Source organism: Platichthys flesus, chromosome 2, assembly GCF_949316205.1.
Source record: "Platichthys flesus chromosome 2, fPlaFle2.1, whole genome shotgun sequence".
In the NCBI taxonomy this organism is placed as follows: Eukaryota; Metazoa; Chordata; class Actinopteri; order Pleuronectiformes; family Pleuronectidae; genus Platichthys; species Platichthys flesus.
The window spans coordinates 12956157-12977688 of record NC_084946.1 but is presented as its reverse complement, the minus strand read 5'-3'; the positions used below and the strand labels follow the sequence as shown (position 1 = coordinate 12977688).

General features: G+C 42.4%; 1 protein-coding gene across 2 annotated transcripts in view; it reads right to left on the bottom strand.

Annotated features, from left to right (window-relative positions):
• Positions 1-3474: 3474 nt before the first annotated feature.
• Positions 3475-21532, bottom strand: part of tfeb (transcription factor EB) — a 29535-nt gene continuing 11477 nt past the window's right edge. The window contains exons 2-12 of one of the 2 annotated variants that reach the window (XM_062398460.1): positions 20760-20890; positions 15928-16032; positions 15234-15407; positions 13267-13365; positions 12294-12482; positions 11507-11596; positions 7834-7951; positions 7600-7650; positions 6975-7050; positions 6716-6872; positions 3475-6617 (exon numbers count right to left, since the gene is read on the bottom strand). In XM_062398460.1, the coding sequence (XP_062254444.1) occupies positions 6045-6617; positions 6716-6872; positions 6975-7050; positions 7600-7650; positions 7834-7951; positions 11507-11596; positions 12294-12482; positions 13267-13365; positions 15234-15407; positions 15928-15957 (1557 nt within the window). In that variant the 5' untranslated portion in view covers positions 15958-16032; positions 20760-20890 and the 3' untranslated portion in view covers positions 3475-6044. The remainder of the gene's footprint in view (positions 6618-6715; positions 6873-6974; positions 7051-7599; positions 7651-7833; positions 7952-11506; positions 11597-12293; positions 12483-13266; positions 13366-15233; positions 15408-15927; positions 16033-20759; positions 20891-21532) is intronic. The other variant, XM_062398467.1, reaches the window with a different exon arrangement.

Genomic DNA, 21532 nt, shown 5'->3' with positions numbered 1-21532 from the left:
AACATATTAATTTTCAGTATTGAGAAATGTCAGTCAGGCTTGTTTGTCCTCAGTCTGCACTGTGGTGTGGATGACTAACTCCCCCTACTGGCCGGTTAGGGGAAAAAACAGCTTAAAGGCGTCTGAGGAGGAATTCAGGTAAGAAACCAGGATGCAAGGATTTTACTTCGGTGTGAAATTGCATTTAATATGAACAGGAAATGCTGAAGTGATTTTGTTAATTTGTTAATGAAACAGAAATAACATTATTCACAGAAATGTCCCTTTAGGGCCTGTTTCCGAAGAACCAAAGTCAAAGGCTGTTTTATCATGGATGTGTTATTTGATTTTTCAAACTGAATTTGCTGCATTGGACTCACATGCAGATTTGTGACACTCCGCTTCCACACACACTCCCAGAAACCATCACAACCACACTTTTCATCATCTTTCTCTGCAGGCTACATGTAATGGCTCTCCACACATCCCACTCATGCTGCTGCCTCTGCTGCAAAGTTTGAAAGAACAATAAGGACCCTGACCACAGCCCACCACCACCGCTACCACCACCCTTTCCTCACCTCTCAAGCTGCTCATCGCCTTCACCTCCACACGCATGAAAAGACTGATCTGTCCATGCCACTGCTAATGGCGGGGACATTATTCATCTCTCCAGCCAATTTGAGGTCCCTTTTCTTTCAGGAATAAGCGGCACAAGGGGTTGAGAGGAGTCAGCGAAGAGTATTAAATATGTAGAGGAAGATGGACAAAAGGAGCTATGGAATAAAGAGGGGCAGCAGAGGTGGGAATGGAGAACCGGAGGTCTGTGGCGACAGTGTGAGACCAATTTAGTCGGTGAGAGAATGTGAGAAGAGAGAAGAATAGAAGGAGCGTTGGCTTCGGCTGATGTCGTGGGTGTTTGTGATCCCTCAGTTTTGACCTTTCAGGCCGATGCCACTTTTACTGTGTGTGACAGACTTTTTAACACTGAACTGAGGTCCAATATAGATCAGCTGAACAGGATTTAAACTGGAAAAAAGTATGAAATCAGACAAGATGGCAAAATGGTCAAAAGAAATTGAAGGATAAGTGGACATCAGCGTTCCGGAGGTGGCCCAAAAACTTTCAAACATGCCCAGATTTACTGTGTCGACGATTTATGGATCTAAAATCAATGTTGTGTCATGGTGCCATCTTCATTAGAGGCTTTTTGATGGCAGGCCATCAGGTCCCACTGGAGTACGTCTGCAGAAGCTATAAAAAGTGTCTCCAATTTTCCATCTATTTAGTAAAAGACGGTATTTTTGGTGTGAGTTCCAGTGTGCTGTCACTGGAGGATGTACGAGGAGTGACCCGGGCAGGAGAGATCATAAAGCAGGCCATGATTGACAGTATCTTAATGGAGGAGGATGGATCAATAAGTAATATCAGCAGGTTTTAATTCGAGGCAACACACATAAACCTTTACCAACTTCGCAATGTCACTCAGTGTTCATAAAGTTTTCTCCACATCCCATCGGACAAAAAGAGATGAATCCATCAAAAAAGTCGCCTCAGTTTTATGGTCCTTCCTCCCACCTCTCTTCTTTCCCTTTTTTCACACCCCCATCTCCATTTTGATGTCTGTCTATTAGCGAAGGGTGAGGCCTTTCCCTGCTCTCACATCCAGGGGCTAAATTAGCTCAATCAGCCCCCTTTCACCTTACTTCCTTGGGCTTCAAGCTGAGTGACACACTGCTCCCCTGGGAAGGAGGGAGGGAGGACTCACACAGACACACACACACACACACACATATACCGATCCTAGTGGCCTGAAGAAGACTATGGAGGGAGTGGGGGGAGGCATCAGGTAAGGGGGAGAATATAGGGTGAGGAGCAGGAGGAATGAAAAGCAGGATTAGAAGAATTCTGAATTTATTCCCTTCTCTGATAGAGGACACATTCACAGCTCTAATGGAGCTCCTTGTTTGGTGCTTGTTGAACACACTATTTAAATGTCCATCTTCCTCACCTCTCTGCAGGTCAAAGAACAACGACAAACACACCCACAACCACCAGAACAAGAGGATATGAGAGTTCCTCCATGTCTCCACCGCCCGGCACACGCAAACAATGCCAGGGCTGAACTCTGGTTCCTGTGCCAACATCGCTTAAATTGCACCTTCATGTTTGATTTGTCTCAACCCTTCCCCTCTCACGCTCTCCTTCTCACCGAACAGCCACCCAAGTGTCTGTGGAAGTGCAAGGCAGGCACTTCTGCGGCGGGTAATGTGTGTTGGGGGTGGGCGAAAAGGTGGTGATCGGAGTGAGCCATAAGATCTACTCTTTGCAGCTCTACAGGGATTTATTAGACTGGGGAGTACATTAGCATCATAAAGACCCAGGAGAATGGGACTGTGGATGGGCTGCAGACACCACCACTACACTTTAACATGCTCTGCGGCACCAGTCAGTGTGTGTGTGTGTGTGTGTGGATGAGGAAGAAGATTACCCTGATTTAACTTAAGAAAGGCTGTAAAACGGTTTATGGATCATCCCGAAGCAGCCGTGGACTAATACATCAGGAGATGATGGAAAAATCTGAGAAAAAGGAGGAAAGAGGCCGACAAAAGATGGAGGCAGGGGAAATATATGAAGGGAAGTGCCTCCAGGAAAACACAGTCATTTTACCAAAACTGGCAACAATGACTTTCACCAGACAAATCCTTCATATGGGATGGGATTTTTCAGTTTCATTCACCAGGGCAAAACAAAAAAGTCAGTTTCTGCAGCCGCTGACGAAATCTTACTCTTAAAAAAAAGGAAAATCTCACTGTGAATCAACTCTGCCATTTGTGAACAAGCAAGAGAGATATTATGTTCTTAAGTAGTATTATAGAGGTCAGTTGCACAGCAGCTCAGCCGTTTACTGTTACTGCTGAGCGAAATATCACAGGGGAGCTAAATGACTCCTCTGTACAATAGATCCCTGCTGCCCCCTGGTGCATATTTAATGTAATAACATTTAGTGGGGTTTTATGGTGTGTTCATTTTTGACACGAGAACATGGCAGACTTACATTCATTAGAAACTAAAACTTAATACGATTTGTATCTCTATATTGGGATGGGCATCTAGCCCCAAAGACATATATAAAATATAATCTTGGAATATTGATTCCTTCTACCTCATCTATAAATCAACAAAATATTCCTAATGTTCATTCTAAAGTTTAATTACAAGACACATGTCATTGTCACTTTCACTGAAACTTCTCAGTGCTTCAAGTGTGCTTGTGGTTTCTAGTCACGTCTGTGAACTGGAAACTGGAAAACCTTCCCTTCTAGTGGTGGTTCCACAGAATCCTCTTGTAAGTAAATATTACTTTAACCTTGCATGGACAGAGTTTTTTTTATTCAAATCAACAAAAACTATTCCTGCCCCTAAATTGGGGCTATACAATAAAGGGAAACACACACACAATTCATATTAATGAAAGCAACAAAAAGCCAGTGATGGTTTTGGTAAAACATTTTATATTCTCAGTAAAATCAGAGCCACTTTTCCCTGTGTAGTTTCCTCTGCAGAGCGCCCTCTAGTGGCAGAGTAGGGGAGGCCCGAGCAGCTCTTTGGAGTGTTGGCTGGGTGACAGTACAACAGTCAAAACTGTGGCTGAGAGAGAAAAGGCACAACTCTGGTAGGCAGACGGAGAGAGTCTATGATACAGCTCCTGGGTAACTTCTTGGCTCAGAGTTTATGGGAAGTCAGTCGTATTTCCAGTCTTCAGAGAAGCCAGAGGCAGGGGGGAAGGAGGCATGGCAAGAAATGCTGACCTGCTCCAGATTACCAATAATAAAACCATACATTCATAAAATGAGCTATTTGAACTTAATGAACTCAAAGAATCACCTTCCATCTACGTCTGTCTCCAAATTTCAATGTTTAAAGAGAGAGAAAATAAAATCCAAATCACGTAAAAAAAATGGCATCATAAATCTACATCTTCTTTTCATCTCTTTAGTTACTTGAAATTTGGAAGTTTATAAACGGCTTTCCCCTCTCAACACGACAAAACATTGGCGGCATTAACATCTGTACAGAGTACTTTTTGAAAATGATAATTTTTGGAATAAAACTGAAATAAAACTAAAACAACAAATACAAATAAAAAATACATTTAAGTGGCTTAGCGTCATAATATATCTGAAATAAATCTTATTTCGTAATTCTTCCATGTACAAAGTTCAAAAACAATAATATAGTTTCCAGTGCTTTGGGGGATAAAATAAACAACAAACTATATATTAAAGAAAAACAAATACTTATTTTAATAATAATTAAAAAAAAAAATCACCTTCAAATTTGTTTTCTACTTTTATCATTACTGATCATAAGCTATGTCAAATCAAAGCCAAGCCTGGGGTTTACAACAGCAGAGGCACAAGTCAGGTTCACCTGCTCCAGTCCTGGCTGTGGGGACAGTAGCCAGTGGGTCAACAGACTCCCACTGTGTGTTGGACAGCAGGCCTGTGATTTACCTCTGTGGCTGGGAGCTTCACTCATCAGCAGGAGAGACCAAAGCACGGGGGACTTGTTAATGTGCTGATCTGAAAACAGCTCAAAGCACACTGCAGTGTATGTACGTGCGTGTGTATGCGTGTACTGGGCGAGTGTATGCTTGTTAGTTTGTGAACCAAAGCGTGAGAATGCATGCAAGTGTGATTTTCCAGTGGTTACTACAACCACTGCTGCTGTCGGTCGAGACAAATCATGTCTTTCTCTATCTCTCTCTCTCTCCAGCTTCAAACCCTGTAACTCTATCTTTCCTGACATCTGGGCCTCTGGTTCGAGCCCTTCAAGGTCTTTCGCTTCAGTGACAGAAGCATTAACTGTTTATCTACCGCATTATTTATGGTAACTGTAAAGCTTTTACAGGCATAACTGAACTTGATATTATAACCAAAATCCCTGGTCATGATTTGTGCAGCAGCTGCACAAATCAAAAAGGCACAATGATCAGAGTTGTGCCCCCGAAACAGTTCAGGTTAACATCTGCTCCTACTTAAAAAAACGATCCTGCTCGTGTATCGTGTTACAGTACCTGAGTATTTTGACACCTCACAGATTCTGATGAGACTATTTGAAGACCATCAAGTGGTTTTCTTTTTTCAAGGTGTAGAAACGGAGGGGACAGCAGTGTGTGTGTGTGTGTGTGTGTGTGTGTGTGAGTATGTGAACGTGCTTGTGGAGAGACAAGTTTCCTGACAATCATAAACTAAAAGAGGGAAAGATGCAATAAATTGAGACCAAATCTTTGTCAAACAAACTGTGTAAATCCAGGTTGAGAAGCCGAACGCTGTGACTCGACTGCATCCTCCGCTCAAGATAAATTATGTATGCAGGACCATGAAGCTATTTCCATTTTAGTCACTATCGTTCATTCAATCATTTATGGTTACTAAAAGAGGTTGATGTAAAGGGGAAAATAACTTGTCCTCCATCAAGTGAGACAATGAACTCCGTTGTCCTTGTATCTGATAACTTCAACCTAATTAACTGCTGGTTTTTGTCCCTTGTTCAATTATGATTCAGAGCCACCTTCATGGAAACAAGGCCAAGTGCGCTATGTAACTCCTGACCTGGCAGTGCTGACTCCCCCCTTGTAAATGCTTAGTCTGTCAGGCAAAGTTTCAAACTGCTCAGGTTATCTTGTACGCGCTTGTGTGTGTGGGAGTGTGTGTGTGTGTGTGTGTCTGTGGGAGTGTATGTGTGAGTGTGTGCGGGAGTGCAGACGGTTGCACTGTCCTGAATTCTTTCAACTGTGTGAGATTCGTGTACCTTTTTTTGCTTGTACCATTGAACCACAATTATCCGAGTGTCACCAGTGTGTGTTTGTGTGCAGCATGCTGTGAATTTGTGCCGGGTGAATGTCTGCTGTGATGACTGGTGGCTGATTTCTTTTCTCCTGTATGTGCTGCACATGCTTCGCAGCTTTGCGCTGTCACTTTAACGTGTTTACTTCACCCTCTGTGAAACCTCTGGATGTGCTTCTATGTGTGTAAGTGTGTGTAAGTGTGTATATGTGTCTACAGTATGTCTCCATCCTCTATGCTGAAGCTCGATCTGCGGCTGGAGTCGACCGAGGCCTCGGGGGACATCGCGGAGAGCAGCGGGTCTCCACCCATTGGGGACAGGGGCTCGTCCATCATCAGGAAGCCCAGGTCGGTTCTCCTCCCTTGGACGTCCAGTCCGCTCAGGTCGCCCAGCCCCGATATGCCGTCTGAGAAGCCAGGTATACCATCGCACAAGTCCAGCGACTGGGCATAGTCAAAGGGCTGGGAGCTGCCTACAGCTGGGTACTGGATGGGCGCTTGCTGCTGGAGGTGCTGGGGGAGCTGCTGCATCTGCCTTTGCTGTAGCTGACCCTGGCCCTGAAGTTGAAGGTGGTTTTGCGGGAGGAAGTGGTGCTGGTGGGGATGGGGCTGAGCCTGGTTCCGGGGAAGGTGCTGGGGCTGGTGGTGTGCTTGTATTTGAGGGTGAGAAAGCTTATCCTCTGGGCTCAACTCTTGTTTGATATAGGGAGACATCAGGTCAGACAGGTTCAGGCCAGAGGGAGAGGCGTTGGGCAGGCCATGCACATGAGCCTGCATCTCCAACTCCTGTTGACAGTAGGCAGAAGGCAAAATCTTATCTAACAGTGCATTTGCTGTGTGTGTGTGTGTGTTTCTGGAAAGTAATATGTGTGTGTGTGTGTTACCTGGATGCGTAGCAACAGCTGTTTGTTGGCCATTTCCATCCTTTTGAAATTGTTTTCCACCTCTCTGCTCCTATGCATATCCTTCTGCATGCGTTTGATGTACTCGACAGATGCCCGCAATATAGTGCCTTTGTTCCAGCGCACGTCACTATGCACACAGTAAACACAAACAATTTCTAAACGTAAGTAACTTTAAGTAAATGACTTGACTCAAACCATTTAATCTAAACTGATAACATAGAGCAGCAAAGTAACTCACAGGTCATTGGTTTTGGGGATCATGGTGCCCAGCTCTTTAATACGATCATTGATGTTGAATCGCCTCCTCCTCTCAACTATAGAAGAGGAAAAACAACATCGGGGGTGGGGTTAAACAGGAAGTGACAAAGGTAAATACATTATAAAAGCAACAGTACAGAGGAACTAAAAGGCTTAAACAATAAGTTAAGGAAGGCAGATTGTGGCCTTTTGAACTACAACAGTCAATTTTCAAGTTTCTATATGATCAACACAGACAGCAAGGGGTTAATTCTGAAGTTGATACAGATAAGTGCATATATAGTAAAGGGCAAAAAGGGACAAACACACATACACCCAACCACACACACACACACACACACACACGGTCACAGGCAATTACACTTAAAAGCCAGAACAGCAGAAATGACCAGGTTAACCATCCACCCACTAGTTGCACTATCAGCTAAATCGGTGCAAGGATGTGTAAAACTCTTTTTGCAAGAGACAGATTATGGTGTCTGTGTGCATGTGAGTGTGCATGTGCTGTGTGCACACATTTCTAAGGATATGTATAGTGTTGGTGTGGGAAACAGAGAAAGGGGGTAGACACTTTGGGCAGAGAGGCCGAAGGTGAGGAGACTTACTCAGATTGTGGTTGTCTTTTTTCTGTCTCTCCTTGGCCATTGCTCGGGCTTCTGCAGCGTCGAGATAACAAAAAGCGATTAACAAATGGCTGCGACGCTGCAGCATCTCAGAAACAGCAGTTTTTCATCTATGTTTTTATATACACTCATTGAGAAACAGTCTTCAATATAACTTATACATGTAGAACATCTAAGTAGTTGTTACGACAATGTGGAAAACGTTAACTTTTTCACCTGTCAGTTCTCGTTTGACGGTCAGGTTGGCGGGACAGGAGTTACTGGTCATGGCCATGGCTGGCCCCTTCATCCCAGGACCCGTGTACACATCCAGGTGACTGCTAGACAGAGGGAGCTGAGGACACACACACACACAACAAATACACATACTTAGAAAACATTCTGCTAATGGATGTAAACTCTGTAATATAAGAGTGTGAAGACAGTTGTATGACAGGTTTGCTGTCAAAGCTCAGCTGTTCAATGAGTTCAGCTTTAATTCTACTCGGCCTTAAACCTTGAAAACACCTCGCGAAGGATATAACCTACAAGATGCCCTCCTTTTCCAAAGTCCTCCAGGACGATGATGACACATTGCAAAGAATAAATTTGTGATTTTACCACGATATAAGCAGAAGAAATGTTAAACTTAACTCTTTTAAAAAGTAATCAAGTTTCACTGGTGTTAAATCCAAACAATATTAAAGTCTTATATGGCTAGTACAGCACCTTTATGGATGCAGTGTTCATGTTTAGTGTGCTGTAAGGAGCAGATAACAGGAGATAATGCAATAATATCACACCTGAGAGTGGCGTGTCAAATACACAGCAATGATTGACTATCACACTCTCTATCTTATATCTCTTTATGACTTGATTCTCTAACCTGCCTTCTCCAGCTCCTGGACACACACCTGTGAAAGAGGTCTCCCAACTCTTGCCCTTTAGACGTTGGGTAACAGCCGTGATATGGTTTTGTATGGACTCTTAAAACGACATGATTTCCTTTTAATTGTGTAGTTTAATGAGTGTGATGGACTTTTTATGCCCCCATCGTCGACCGTGTCGCACTCCCCCGAAGCGAGGGCAAATGTAACGCTGCTAATGAGGCCTGAAAGATAAAGAACTCCAAAGGAAAAGATACCTTATCTGCCAGCTACTGTGTGAACGGTGAGATCAAACACCTTCGCAGACGAAAAATACACACACACACACACACCTCTGCAGGTTGACGTCTGTGTGTAAATTATATGATGTATTCAAATTCTAAAGATATAAAGAATGCAAAGCCGAAAAATAAATATTCACTTAAAAGCAGGATATAATATTCTTTATACATTATATTATGATTAAGAGCTGGATCTGGAAATAACTTAGAATGAGCAGTTTATCCAATATAGATATACTATGATGCAAGTAAAGCTCCATGTTACTTGTACGTTAAGCTGATTAAGTGAGCAAAGTAACATCTTGCACTGGATAGTTGATCTTGTGCGATTTTCGGACGACTTTCTCAAATACTGTTAAAGTATGCATCATGTTAAGTGACAACATACCATATTAAAATAATACAAAGCCTCACGATGTCAAGCTTTATTCAAATTTTCCACTGATGATAGAAAATTTAAAAACACATTCTTTGAAACAAACTATTCCCCAGCCTCCTCCTCCTTCTGCACTGACCTCCCATGCTCTGGCAGGGAAGCCCGCCCCTCAACATTTAACTCAATTGAACAAGCAAGGGAATCAGTAAGGCTCAGTGTAACCATCCATCCATCCATACACACAAATGCACACACGCACACACACTGACACACATTTAAGAGTTGAACTGCTCACTTGTGCCTGGTATTCAGTGGTGTTCCCAGCTCTTACTAAACTTTGAGATTCCAAGAATTCCATGAGGTTTGCCGCTTTAATCCGCATCAGGATTAGCAGGTTTTACTTACTGGTCTGTCAGTTGGAAATAAGGCTCTAAAGACTGGTTTCCAGTGTGTTTGAACCCATAACACTGCTCCACATCAATCTTTACAAATGTTCTGAAACTGCAGACCTATGACAGAGCTGTGGTTTTATCTCAGTCAAGCTATTGGGCTGGCACACTGATTACCCTATGGGTTGATCAATCAGTGTGATGGTAAACATGCACACACAAACACACAGACATAGGCACGCACTTATGCACTCACACAAACGCACACAGATTAAACCAATCAATCAATCACAGAGGACATACAACCAGATAAAGCTTCAGGAGGCTGCACACACCCCCCTCTTTTGCGATCAGACACACACAAACAAACGCACAAACATTATGCTCCACATCAACTCAAACTCTGGAAACATTCCTGATTCCAGTGCACTAACACACATCCAGACAGAAATATGAAAGAGCTTTCAGACACTGACCCTCCTCCACCCCGCCGCCCCTGCCATGGCTCATCTTATAATCAGAGACCTGAGGCTGGGAGTTAGAGCAGCCACTGCATCCGTCCAATTGTGGTTTACTCCGAAACGAAAAACCTACCCCACAATCGCAATCAAAAGCTAAAGCAGTACGACAAACAAACAACTGTCTTACCAGCTGAATCTGTTCTCCTTCAATAACTTCCACAATGGCATACGTCTTACTCATCTCCTTCATCCTCTACTCCTTCACTCACTGGGCCGCCGGGCTCTTTCTTCTTCGCTCTCGGGCACCAGCAGCACACAGAGCTCTCTCTGCCTCTGCCGCCCCTGTCCTGGGAGAATGACCTTAGCGGCACCGATCCTGTCTTTCTTCTACCTCTGCTCTCCACCAAAAAAGAGTGAACTTTCCCCTAACTGGACTTTCAGCCTGTTTTCCCTTGCACAAATTGCACTCATCCCCCTTTCCCTCCTCCCTCCTTTGCCCCCCCTCCTATCCCCCCACCTCCTCTACTCCTCCTCCACCTCCCTCTCTGTCCGAACGTCTCGTAAACAAGTTGAACTCTAACTGCTGGCTGTTTAATTGATAATTTTCTAAGTTTATTCCCTAAAAAACTAAGCACTGTGCAGTCCTTATCTAGCTCAACTTCCATACAGTTATCTAAACATGTCCAACATGGTTTAGGGCTGGGATGTTTAGAGTTTAAGTTAATTATATACTTTTGCATGTTTGTGTGTATGGGCACATAAAGACATAACCTATCGCTTTATGAGAGGACATGCAAGGACAGTCTGACAATCAAGACAGTAAGTTTAAAGCAAAATGATAAAGGCTGGCTTACAACACTGAACGTTTAGCGGGATAAGTGAAATGACATTAAATGTGTAAGTCCTGTTAACCTTAACAAATGCATGTATACCATATATTATACTGTAATGCGTGATGTATTTCTAATACATACTATAATCAAATAAACAATACAAAGCATGAAATATCACTGTAATTACATACTTGACAAGTTAAAATTGCTGCTACAAATTAAAGTGAATCTTTCCTTCTGAAACTATAAAAGGTATTGACTCGATGCACAAAGAGCTGATCACCTGCATATTCAAAGTTTGGTGTAGCTCGACTAAGTACGCTGAACCCCAAACTGGAGAGTCAGTTGCAGTTGCTGTTGTTACGAACACGGCTGTTGTCCTGATCAACAACATCACTCACATTGTGTCCCAACCACCGCTGCTACAGCTGGTTGCCTGTTAATTCAACGTTTATTAATAATGAACTCATCACTTGTCTTAATCAACCAAATTCCACACTGCACTTCCTTTGGACCTTAACAATATGCATGCCAAGTGTGGAGACGAAAGAAGAGCGATCCGCATATAAACAGGCAGAAAGAGATTTTTGGAATTATTAGACAAATAAAAGACAATAACACTGAAGTGATCTTTAAAGTGCATCTCATGGTGCGTTTGCCTCATCTGGTTTTGCTTTACTTACAGTGTTGGGCATCTGGACTGGGTCAATGTACGCCTGAATATCATCGTAACTGGACTGCATGCTGATGATGTCATCAATTACCTCATCCATCTGAAAAAGAGAGAGATTACCTACGTGGTTAATGAAAACCTAAGTGAACCATAATGACTGACTTTTATACTGCACTGAAAGTACTGTCACAACTCCTGCATTTATGAAAGCATCTGAAACCCGATGCCATGCAGGCCTGCAGAGGAACTTGCCTTAAGGTGCAGGCACTCCAGAGAAACGATCACTTATTTGTCACTTAGGCTAGAAAGTAAAACAATTTTCTCTGAGTGACAGAAATAAGTGTGATCGAGTGCTGAAGGAGGAGAGTTGGTCAAAGTCTACCGGGTGCAAAGGGCTTCGGATTCTGCTGTTCCCCTGTCACTTGTTAAGCTTTAATTACTGTTGCAAAGTCATAATGAAGCGTTTAAATTCCGATGATAGCCCGAGTCAGTTAAAGCCTGTTAGTCAACACATTCATCTACACGCCAAGTGTATGCACAACACATTAACACCAGTGCATTTACAAGCGGCACTCCAGCCTACCGAGACCAATCAAATCATTATGATGCTTTCATAAAATGTGGAGATAATGTCAATTCCGGGGTAATATTCAAACCTCATAATTTTATATAGGAGTGTCATTAAGTCATATTGTAGGGATATTTGTTCAATTTGGTTCTTGTAAAATGGCCTTTATGACTTGACCAGGAGTTAATGTTTATTACGCCTAGGTCTAACCAGAGCCGCAGACGACTACCTCATTCTCGTGGCTGGAGCTGATGTTGAGCATTGCCATGGGGCTGTTGGGTGCACTGTTGCCAGACAGGAGCTGCTCGGTGCGCATGTGTGGGGACTGGAGGGGTGGTGGGGCAGATGCGGACCCCCCTGTGGGTCCCATTTTTGAGGAAGAAGTTGGTGGAATCAGGCCTGCGGCTGCGTGGACCGTCTGCAGGCAGAGAGAGGGATAAAAAGAGAGATGTGATGGAGTTAATGTGTAATATAGTACTGACAGAGCTGATTTAAAGGTGGGGTAAGCAATTTTAATCCAGTATAGTTTTTGTCAGCATTCTGCTAGTCAAGGTCCGTTAGCTCTATGTTGTGTTTGGGCGCTGGCAGAAATCTGGTTTAAATACAACCTGGCTCAGTATTTGGGAAACAAAGAAAGCTGGATGACCTGAAAAGCACAACCCTGTTATAGCCAATCAGCAACAAGGATATTTGTGCTTGTGCGCAGGACAGGATGGGGTGAAGGATGGGAACGTTCAAACATTATATGTTAACGAAACACTGATTCTCTTTATATCAATGTTTTCTCTGCCCTATACTACCAAGATAACATACAACGCCTATACCGTAACAACTTCTGTTAGCCACAGGACGATATGCACACTATCATTCCCCCAATAATGATCCAAATGATGATTGCTGAAACACAACAGATTACAGCTCACCCAAAAAAGATATTGAAATAACGAAAAGGGGGAAAGACCCAGAAAAACATTTGAGGTTTTCAATGAGAGACCTCCAGGAGTTGGGAGAAAGGGATAAAAAGGGATGAAGAGGTAGATCTGCTTTTGTGTCAGGTGGTTGACATTCATTTATTTGCTCACATGTGGTTCTGTGAAACAAAAGGTCAGTATTGTGTTGTCCCAGTGGCTAATGTTTGAAGTGCTTACCCTACCTTTAATGAAAGACAAACTAGCAATAAACAGTAGAACATTGTCAGGTACCTGTTTGGTGGCCTGGGTTGTAGACAGATATTCTTTCAACTGTTGCCTCTGTGTGTGTCGGATGTGGTAGTCTGTGGGGTTCTCAAGGTGAGTCTGTACCTGTATGAAAGATGGACAGAAAAGGCTGAAATCAATTTTTATTTCATTGATTGTGTACATCCAATCAACTGAACCCAATTCTTTATTGATCCTCTTGATGATTTCATTTTTTAATTATTTGGTGGAGATAAAGTAAACACAGGTTTTATTTACTGGTACACCAAAACTGACAGACAGTTGTTTTAGTACAGGTTAGTTCATTAGTTTAAAATTGACATGTAAACACAAAACAGAACAATTTGAGCATTCAGATGTACATAACTTTATTCCCGGCACTGAATCCAGGATTGGACAAGGACATAGCAGCATTAAGTCGGTAGTAATGCTTACATGGGTAAAGCCAAAGTAAACCCTGTGGTGTGGCTACAAAAAGCAATAGGTTGGCCTCATTCCTTCACATCAAAGAGTAAAGCTCAGTAAGGAGAAGGGGTGCTCCCCATTGATACACAGGAAATATTCAACTCCTCAACCAGATTATGTCAAATCAACAAGAAACGTTGCAATTTCTACAAAGTAATTTTACTTTGTTAGTGATTATATTTGTTTTCCCAACAAATCTTGAAACTCTGGATATATTTGATTAGCAATCAGCTGTTTTGGCCGATAAGGCAGAGGATCAGCTATTGACCTCTCCGGCCCAGCTCTGTCAGGATAGATGAAGTCCAAAGAAACACAGCTCAGGAGGTATGACAGGCTGTGAGCCTGTTGGACAGACAGCTCACTTTATCTACAGCATGAAGGGAAAGATACTGACAAAACACTTCAGTTCATTCTCAACATTCCACACAAACACCCACACACACATGCATGCATGCATGCAGAGTGAGCTGTCAATAGTTACTGGTGGATACAAACTGTAGATTTATGGTTCCAAAGAACATCAAGCGAGACACAGACAAGCACATAATGGAGTATTGCATAAAAAGACATACACAACAAAAACACACAAAATAAAAGATAAGGACCCACGGATGCATCTAAGGAATCAGGCAAAATGTCACTTCAGCTTTATCAGTCCCAGTCAGAGTCAGACTTACGACGTCACCCCTGTCTGTCCTATCACAAAACATGTCAAACCTCTCTTATCTCTGCTCCCTCTTCTGTCTCCCTACCTGCTTGCTGCTCCACCGCATTTTTCTCTCTTTGCCTTTTTCAAATCTGTGCTTGAATTTTCCCTTTGTGGCAGAGCTGCTAAGTGAAAGAACACTGCATCCAAGTCTCTGCTGCACCATGCTATCCTGTCTCAGTAATGTGTTAGTGGATTAAACAGAAGTGCTGCAGCATTTTGTCCTTTTGAAACTCCTGTAAACCAACATCGTTTCCCCGTCTTCGGCCAATCCCCTCACTACAATCTGCAAATCACTTTTCGTTGCAGTTGCATTTAAACCTGAAGTGAGTCAGAGTAATGTCACTGCACTCCTTGTTTAGGGACTGGGTGTTCAGATCAAATCACAAATCTCTGTTAAATGTTTGTTCTTTTTCCTGCCACAATAATTCCTTGTCAATAGATTGTGTGTAAGTTATGCATTGAAAAATCACTGCATTCAACACACTAACCGGTAGTGCTAAATGTATTATAACTGGACCCTGTGCACTTCACTTGTTTTTATGTTGATGTTCTGTTTTAATGTTGTTTCTATCTCTCATGCTTTTATCTTTTATCTTGTATTATTTTATTGTAAGGTGACCTTGGGTGACTTGAAAGGCGCCTCCAATAAAATGTATTATTATTATCTCTGTGACAAAGTCAAATTTGTGATGGGCATTTTTTAACATTTCGTTGGCTCATTGTGCTATTGGGTAGATAAGAAACAGATAAGAAATAATAAGACATTGATGATGAAACCATCTGCTGTAACCCTACTGACCTTGAGAACCTCCACAGGGACCTGCATGCTTTGGTAATGCTGTGGGGTGCTGATGGCCGGGGTGGGTGCAGGCGGCCCGGCCATGCGCTGCTGCATGTAAGGCTGCAGTACTGCATTCTGCTGCCGCTGCTCCCGCTCGCGCTGCTCCTCTTGCTGCAGCTGGTCTCGCATCAGCTGGACACACACACACACACACATAGAAATGCTCATTAAAACCAATCTTACTGGGGAAATTAAAATTTGAGCAAAAACATCAGTGTGCTAAGAACAACCTAAAATTAAATAAACTATCTTTGGAAAAATTGAATTTAACTTTGACTTTTTGGTCCATGTCCGATTTAACAACGTTGAGGGGATGGAATATATAATGTATACTGCAGTCAAACCCAGGGGTAAATCAAAATTATTTGGCTACATTTTTCAGGAGCTGTAATGTCATCCATCTTTATGTACGTTCTACAATCTAATAGCATGGCCAAATGTACCAGTGGAAAAAAAACTGTTGCTGGGTGTAGATGCCCTTTAAACAAATGGCACACCCGAATACTGACTAGAATACTTTCCTCTCCAAGAGCCTCTCAGAAACAAGACAGCAAACACTACAGAGTGTGATGTCTATAAATAGCTAATAAAGCTATCGAGCTAATAATAGGCCTGCATGTATATGAGACCATGAAGGGGAGTTGTGTTGTACCTGCATACGCAGCCCGATGCGTGAGGCCATTGCTGTGGGGCGAGGGGGCAGGGGAGGGCGAGCCGGCGTCAGGGCACCGCAGTCCAGCCCGAGAGGTAGAGTTAGCTGTGGAAGAGGAGAAAAGGGGGAGAAATAGTGAGTGAAGAACTAAAGGTGGCAAAAAAACAATTGAAAACAGGAGGGTGCAGGAGATTAACAGAATTTCAGATCAAGTTCAATTTGATTAATGGGAAAAGTAATCCTCTATATTGAAGATCTGCAGTTTAGCAATAAGTGTACATATCAACAGTGAATGTACTCTCTTCATGCAGATGCCTGATTGTTAATGAGAGCCTTAGTGGGAAGAAGAGAGGAAACTGTGCAACGTGATAAACCTTTTTATAGGTTTACTGACCTTTGTCTTTGTGGATATTACTCTTTATGTCATGCTCTTATTATGTATAAGCTTGTTTTAAGTCAAAATATATCTGTAACCTTGTTCCCATCTCAAGATAACGATCATGAAAATACAACATAAGAATCATTATTCTCATTCAATGGTCAGAGGACGATAATAGGTTTGGTCAAAAGATTTGAAACCCAGCCAATGCTCCCAGGTGCTGAGGGTTAAGAAGTTACTCCTGTGCTGACTTTCTTCTTTTTTTTTTTATAGCTTGTAAATACATAAGAGTTTATCAGACCTATCAATTAAAGGCTAACAGCTTCCACCAGTCAGCTTGAAGACCTTTTCCATTTCTGTTAGTTAACTTCACTATCAGGTATGGATGAATCATTAATCTTAAAGCACCACTGGGAGACCTGGATTCAATATGCAACACATGACAGCAAAGTACATTAATAATATAGTCGTCCAAGCTACTCTCAAAACAAAAGGGTTAGGAGGACACCCAATCATTTTGTTTATTAATATAAGTGAATATTTTCATGTTTCCATTAAATGAGGTTGGTTGAAAATCCAATCCAGAAATCAAAATCCACTGTTCATGCTTAAACCACTATAACTACCAGTTATACATGATGTAATTCAGTTCTAAATGACCACAAAACTGAACATGAATGACTTCAGACCAAAACAGGCTAAAATTTGCATCTTCTGGTAAATGGTGTTATATCTACCCTTATGGTAAAAATAGGGGAAGTGGGTCGTAGGATGTACCAATCACTCGCTCCCAATCCTTATCCTCCAAAAAGTGTCAAATTTAGGAAGATTTCCTCGATGGTGGAGAGGTCATGAGGGAGTCATGTGGTCTTGTTGTTCTTGCGTGATCATGTGAGCAGAAAAACCATGGGGAACATTGTCTCCCCCATAAACCACCTCCTCTTTTCGCTCTAGTGTACAGAGCTACCAACATGCATACAGACACGCACACAGACACACACAGTGGGGACTCCCGGGACTCAGTTCCCCTTCTGCAATGACTTATGTGTTTATCCCCTGCATGACTTAGCTGTTCTGCATCCAAAAACGGGTGAGCCACGTTTCAATCACGTAAAGATGGACAACATGACCGCTTCCAAAAAGTGTAGCCAAACCATCTTTATCATCCCCTGGTTGCTGGCTACAGTATAGGTCACAAATCCCACCTGTTAGCGGATGGAATATTAGCCAAAGAAAACATATTTTTCCCAAAGTTGGTTCCTGTCATTTTAGGTTGTTCATATCCCACTGATTTATGTTCAAGTGCCCATGTGTCCAGTAAGTTTCAATTTAATTAGGTATTTGATGCAATAAAAACAGGGTGAAAGGTAAGATTCCTGACTCGTGACAGGTCGAGCAGGTGTATCAGCAGGACCTCAATTACACGGCTCCACACCACAATGTCTTCTATGCAGACTCTGACTCAAAATAATGTCGAAAGTGAAAGATGACAGTGCCGGTATCCAGAATATTTTAGCTTCATTTTTGTCCACCAGGGTAGGAAGCGGAGACGTGTCATCCATCTTTCTAAAGAGTCTGCAGTTTCTACTCTATTGTAATATCTCCGCTGATTTGTTGTGAGATGAGACACAGCAAAGCAGTGACAGAGAGATCAGTCAGAATCAGATTCCTCCAGTCTCTCATCGGAAACACTGTCTGTATATGGTCATAAAGAGAGAACGACACAGTGAGACAGAGAGAGAGAAAAGCTCATTGTGTGTGAGGTACAATAAGAAGGGCAGCTCCTATTGAGAAGGACTGAAGCCGCCTGTTGTCCAAAGTGTACATTTCAGCAGCCGAGGGGGCACACACTGCCCGCTTTGTGCCCATTGGATGGCCCACATGAAAAACACACACCCATGCAGAGATACACATCGAAACACAACCCAATTCAAACGTGGCCCAAAGCGTGCATGGCCTCAAGGAAGGGCTGAGACACAACAGTGTTTCTGACAATCAGAACTACTGAAGCTGGTGCAGCAACTTCTGTAGTTTCATAGATTATTCATAGATTCTGACAAATGGGGTGTTTACATCTGCAAACTCAATTGGCAAGGTAGGAATGCCAGCCAGAGAAGGACGGGTGATCTGTGCTTCAAGGATCTTAGGATAGACTACTAGGCTGCACAGACATTTTGGAAAAATTAAGTTTGACTGCCCAGGTCTAAGCAATTCTTGTAGCTTTACATGCTAAAGCCAAAGCCATAACATGTTTACAATGCTAATTTAACATTCCTGATGTACACATTTCTATATTAATTACAGCAAGATATCAATGGATCAATTGAACAAGAGTTTAGATCAATTTAATTTGATAGTAGAAACCCAATTTAGACCCAGATTGATTTATTGATATTGGCAAATTGAGCCTTTCACTGATATGTCGGTATCTGCGTAAATTTACTGGCATAAAGACTCAAATGTTGTTTTGGATTTATTAAAATTGGATGTTTATGTTTTACATAAAGAAATTAAGAAATTATAAAGAATTAAATAAAGATAAAGTAAATTTAAGTTCTATATATTTGGTTGAATTTGTGTTTTCTTTTTATTCAAAATCGTTATATTTTTTAGTTAAACTGTTAAACTACTCTTTGTCATTAGGGTTTAATAACAACTTTTTTAGGATCAATGCCAATGTCTGGTATCTGAAATTTTGCAGCCCCCAGTTATCCATGTCAAATAGACTAATGATAACATGCTACACAGATTACCATTCCAACACAACACAAAACTCCCTGACACAAAGTGTTTAGGACAATATATCAGGCTGGAGACACAAGAGCTTCACATAGAAATGGAAATGTGCAAAAGAGTGGTACATTTCCACTTAATGTGGCATTGTTACAGTCCAGCTTCATGTATGGATACAGACGTTCCCAATTAATCAGTTAAGGTAAAGAATATATTCAAATAAAGATTACATGTAATTTATTGGCCAAATTTAATTTCAAATGCTTGTATGAATCCCCCAACTCTGTAAAGTGACACTGCTCATTATGACACTATATGTGGTGGCTACAATGTTAACATAACACGTATCATATAGCCTCTTGCAGTGACTTAAGCCATGACACATAATATACACACACACACACACACACACACACACATATATGCTACATCAATTGCATTCACAATGGCAGGACATCACTTCCTCATATCATATGGTGACACACTGCTACCAGGCAGCATGATCTCCCACATGGGCCTTCCTAGCATCCACTGGGGTAAGCGGGCATCTGTGACGCAGTGGGAGCACACAGTTGCCATTGTGTGTCCACACTGTGATGTCACAGCTCCCTCACTTCAAATACTGACGGCCAGTGGGAGTACGCAGAGCGGAGGAAGCCCGGGCCAGAGGTCGACTCTGGATTGTGCCACAGATTAGTCACGAACCTACATGCCAACGAAATGCACATAATCCACAGAAGTTTACAAAATATAATTAAAAATACTGCTCATTAAAGTTGGTGTGCAGGATTTCCTACATGAACATACAGGTGAGACACAAACATACACACACAAACACACACACTTGGGGGCAGCGTGGAGCCATGGCACCTGTGCCCAGGCCTAAATGACCAACAGTCAAACGTGTACATGCTCGTACACACACATACACTCATACTACAGCTGATTAATTATGCTGAAAGACAATTTACTACCTGCTGATATCAGACAGGTCTTAATGTGACAGTGAACTGGGCACTTCAGCAACCTTTTCGTCACTGCACAGAAGCTTTCACACTCTTTCCGGATTAAGCTGTCCGTCTACTCTCATGACTAAAATAACCCCCCCTGCTCTCTGTTCTCCTTTTCAGGAACACCCAGATCCCCTGAGCAATGGTGGGTTTAGTTTTTTTGTTTCTGTGCATGTGTGTTTGTGGGTTGGTGAGAGTAGAGGTGAGCCATGCATATAAAAGGGAATGTTTGCATGTGCTTTACTGCTATACAGCCACTGTTGGCTAATGAGTAGACTCTTGCAGAGCATGTAAACAGACCTGAAGTATTAATATTCCTCAACCAACGCCACAATCACTCAATTAGGAAGGTCGGTTGGATTCTGTGTCAGGGCTGGCATGGCAAGTATAGGGTCCTTAACCCCTCCTCTTTGTTCTCGGTCTCTCACTCACACAAGTATCCCTTAGTGAACTGCACCCTTCTCCTTGCATATGCAGACAGACAGACGAACGGACAGTCAGACCATGTTCAAACACCTGGGACTGGATTTCTATTGGGTCAATTTCTGCTTTAGATATAAAGCCCTTGCTGTGACCACCTCATATTTGTGCTAATAAAAACAGACACCAGAACATTTGTTAGAACATACAGTAGATGAGGTCACTTAAGGAACCTAGAAAGGAACAGCATATTAAGACGGATTGGTGCACACACAGGCATGTAAAATTACCTGTTTGAGAGGAAAAGGGTTCAGAAAGACAAATGGGCTCTGCTTTACGCTTCTGACTACATGTCTGGCCTCTGGAGACAGTGGATGGTAATCTGCACGTAGAGGTCACGGAACAGAGATGGATGAAGAGACTTGGCAAAAGAAAGAAAGAAAAAAAGACAGACACAAAGAATACATATGATTGGTTGTAAAATGTAAAACTGCAATAAGTGACAAATGAATAGTGCAACATAAAACATGAGCTACTGTGGTCGCTGTGGCAAAGCAACAGAGGAGCAGTGGAGTGTTCAGTAGGAGGAAGCAGCAGGTGCATGACACACACTAAAGAACATTGATAAGAGATGAATTTCCAAGGCAGAAGAAAGGGAATCATCAGACCATGTAAGATGCGTTGAGAGAGGGTGTTCTCAAATGTTTCAAGGTTAATCTCACACATTTTTCAGTTGTTAAAATCAAACATTAAACTATTGCAGCTCTTTTGCAGCTGATACTTCGTCATCATGACAGGATGTTTTGGTGCTCCTGCTCCTGTATTCTGTTGTAAGATTTTAAGATTTGTTTATTTATACCAAACACATGCACAGACATGCACAACACACTCATGCAATGGAAGGTAAATTTATCCTCTGCATTTAACCCATCTGGTGCAGAACACACAGAGCAGTGAGCAGCCATGTACAGCGCCCGGGGAGCAGATGTTGGGGGAGTAAGGTGCCTTGCCCAGGGGCACTAGACAGGGAAGGGATTTTTGGACAGATCAATCTAGGTTCGTC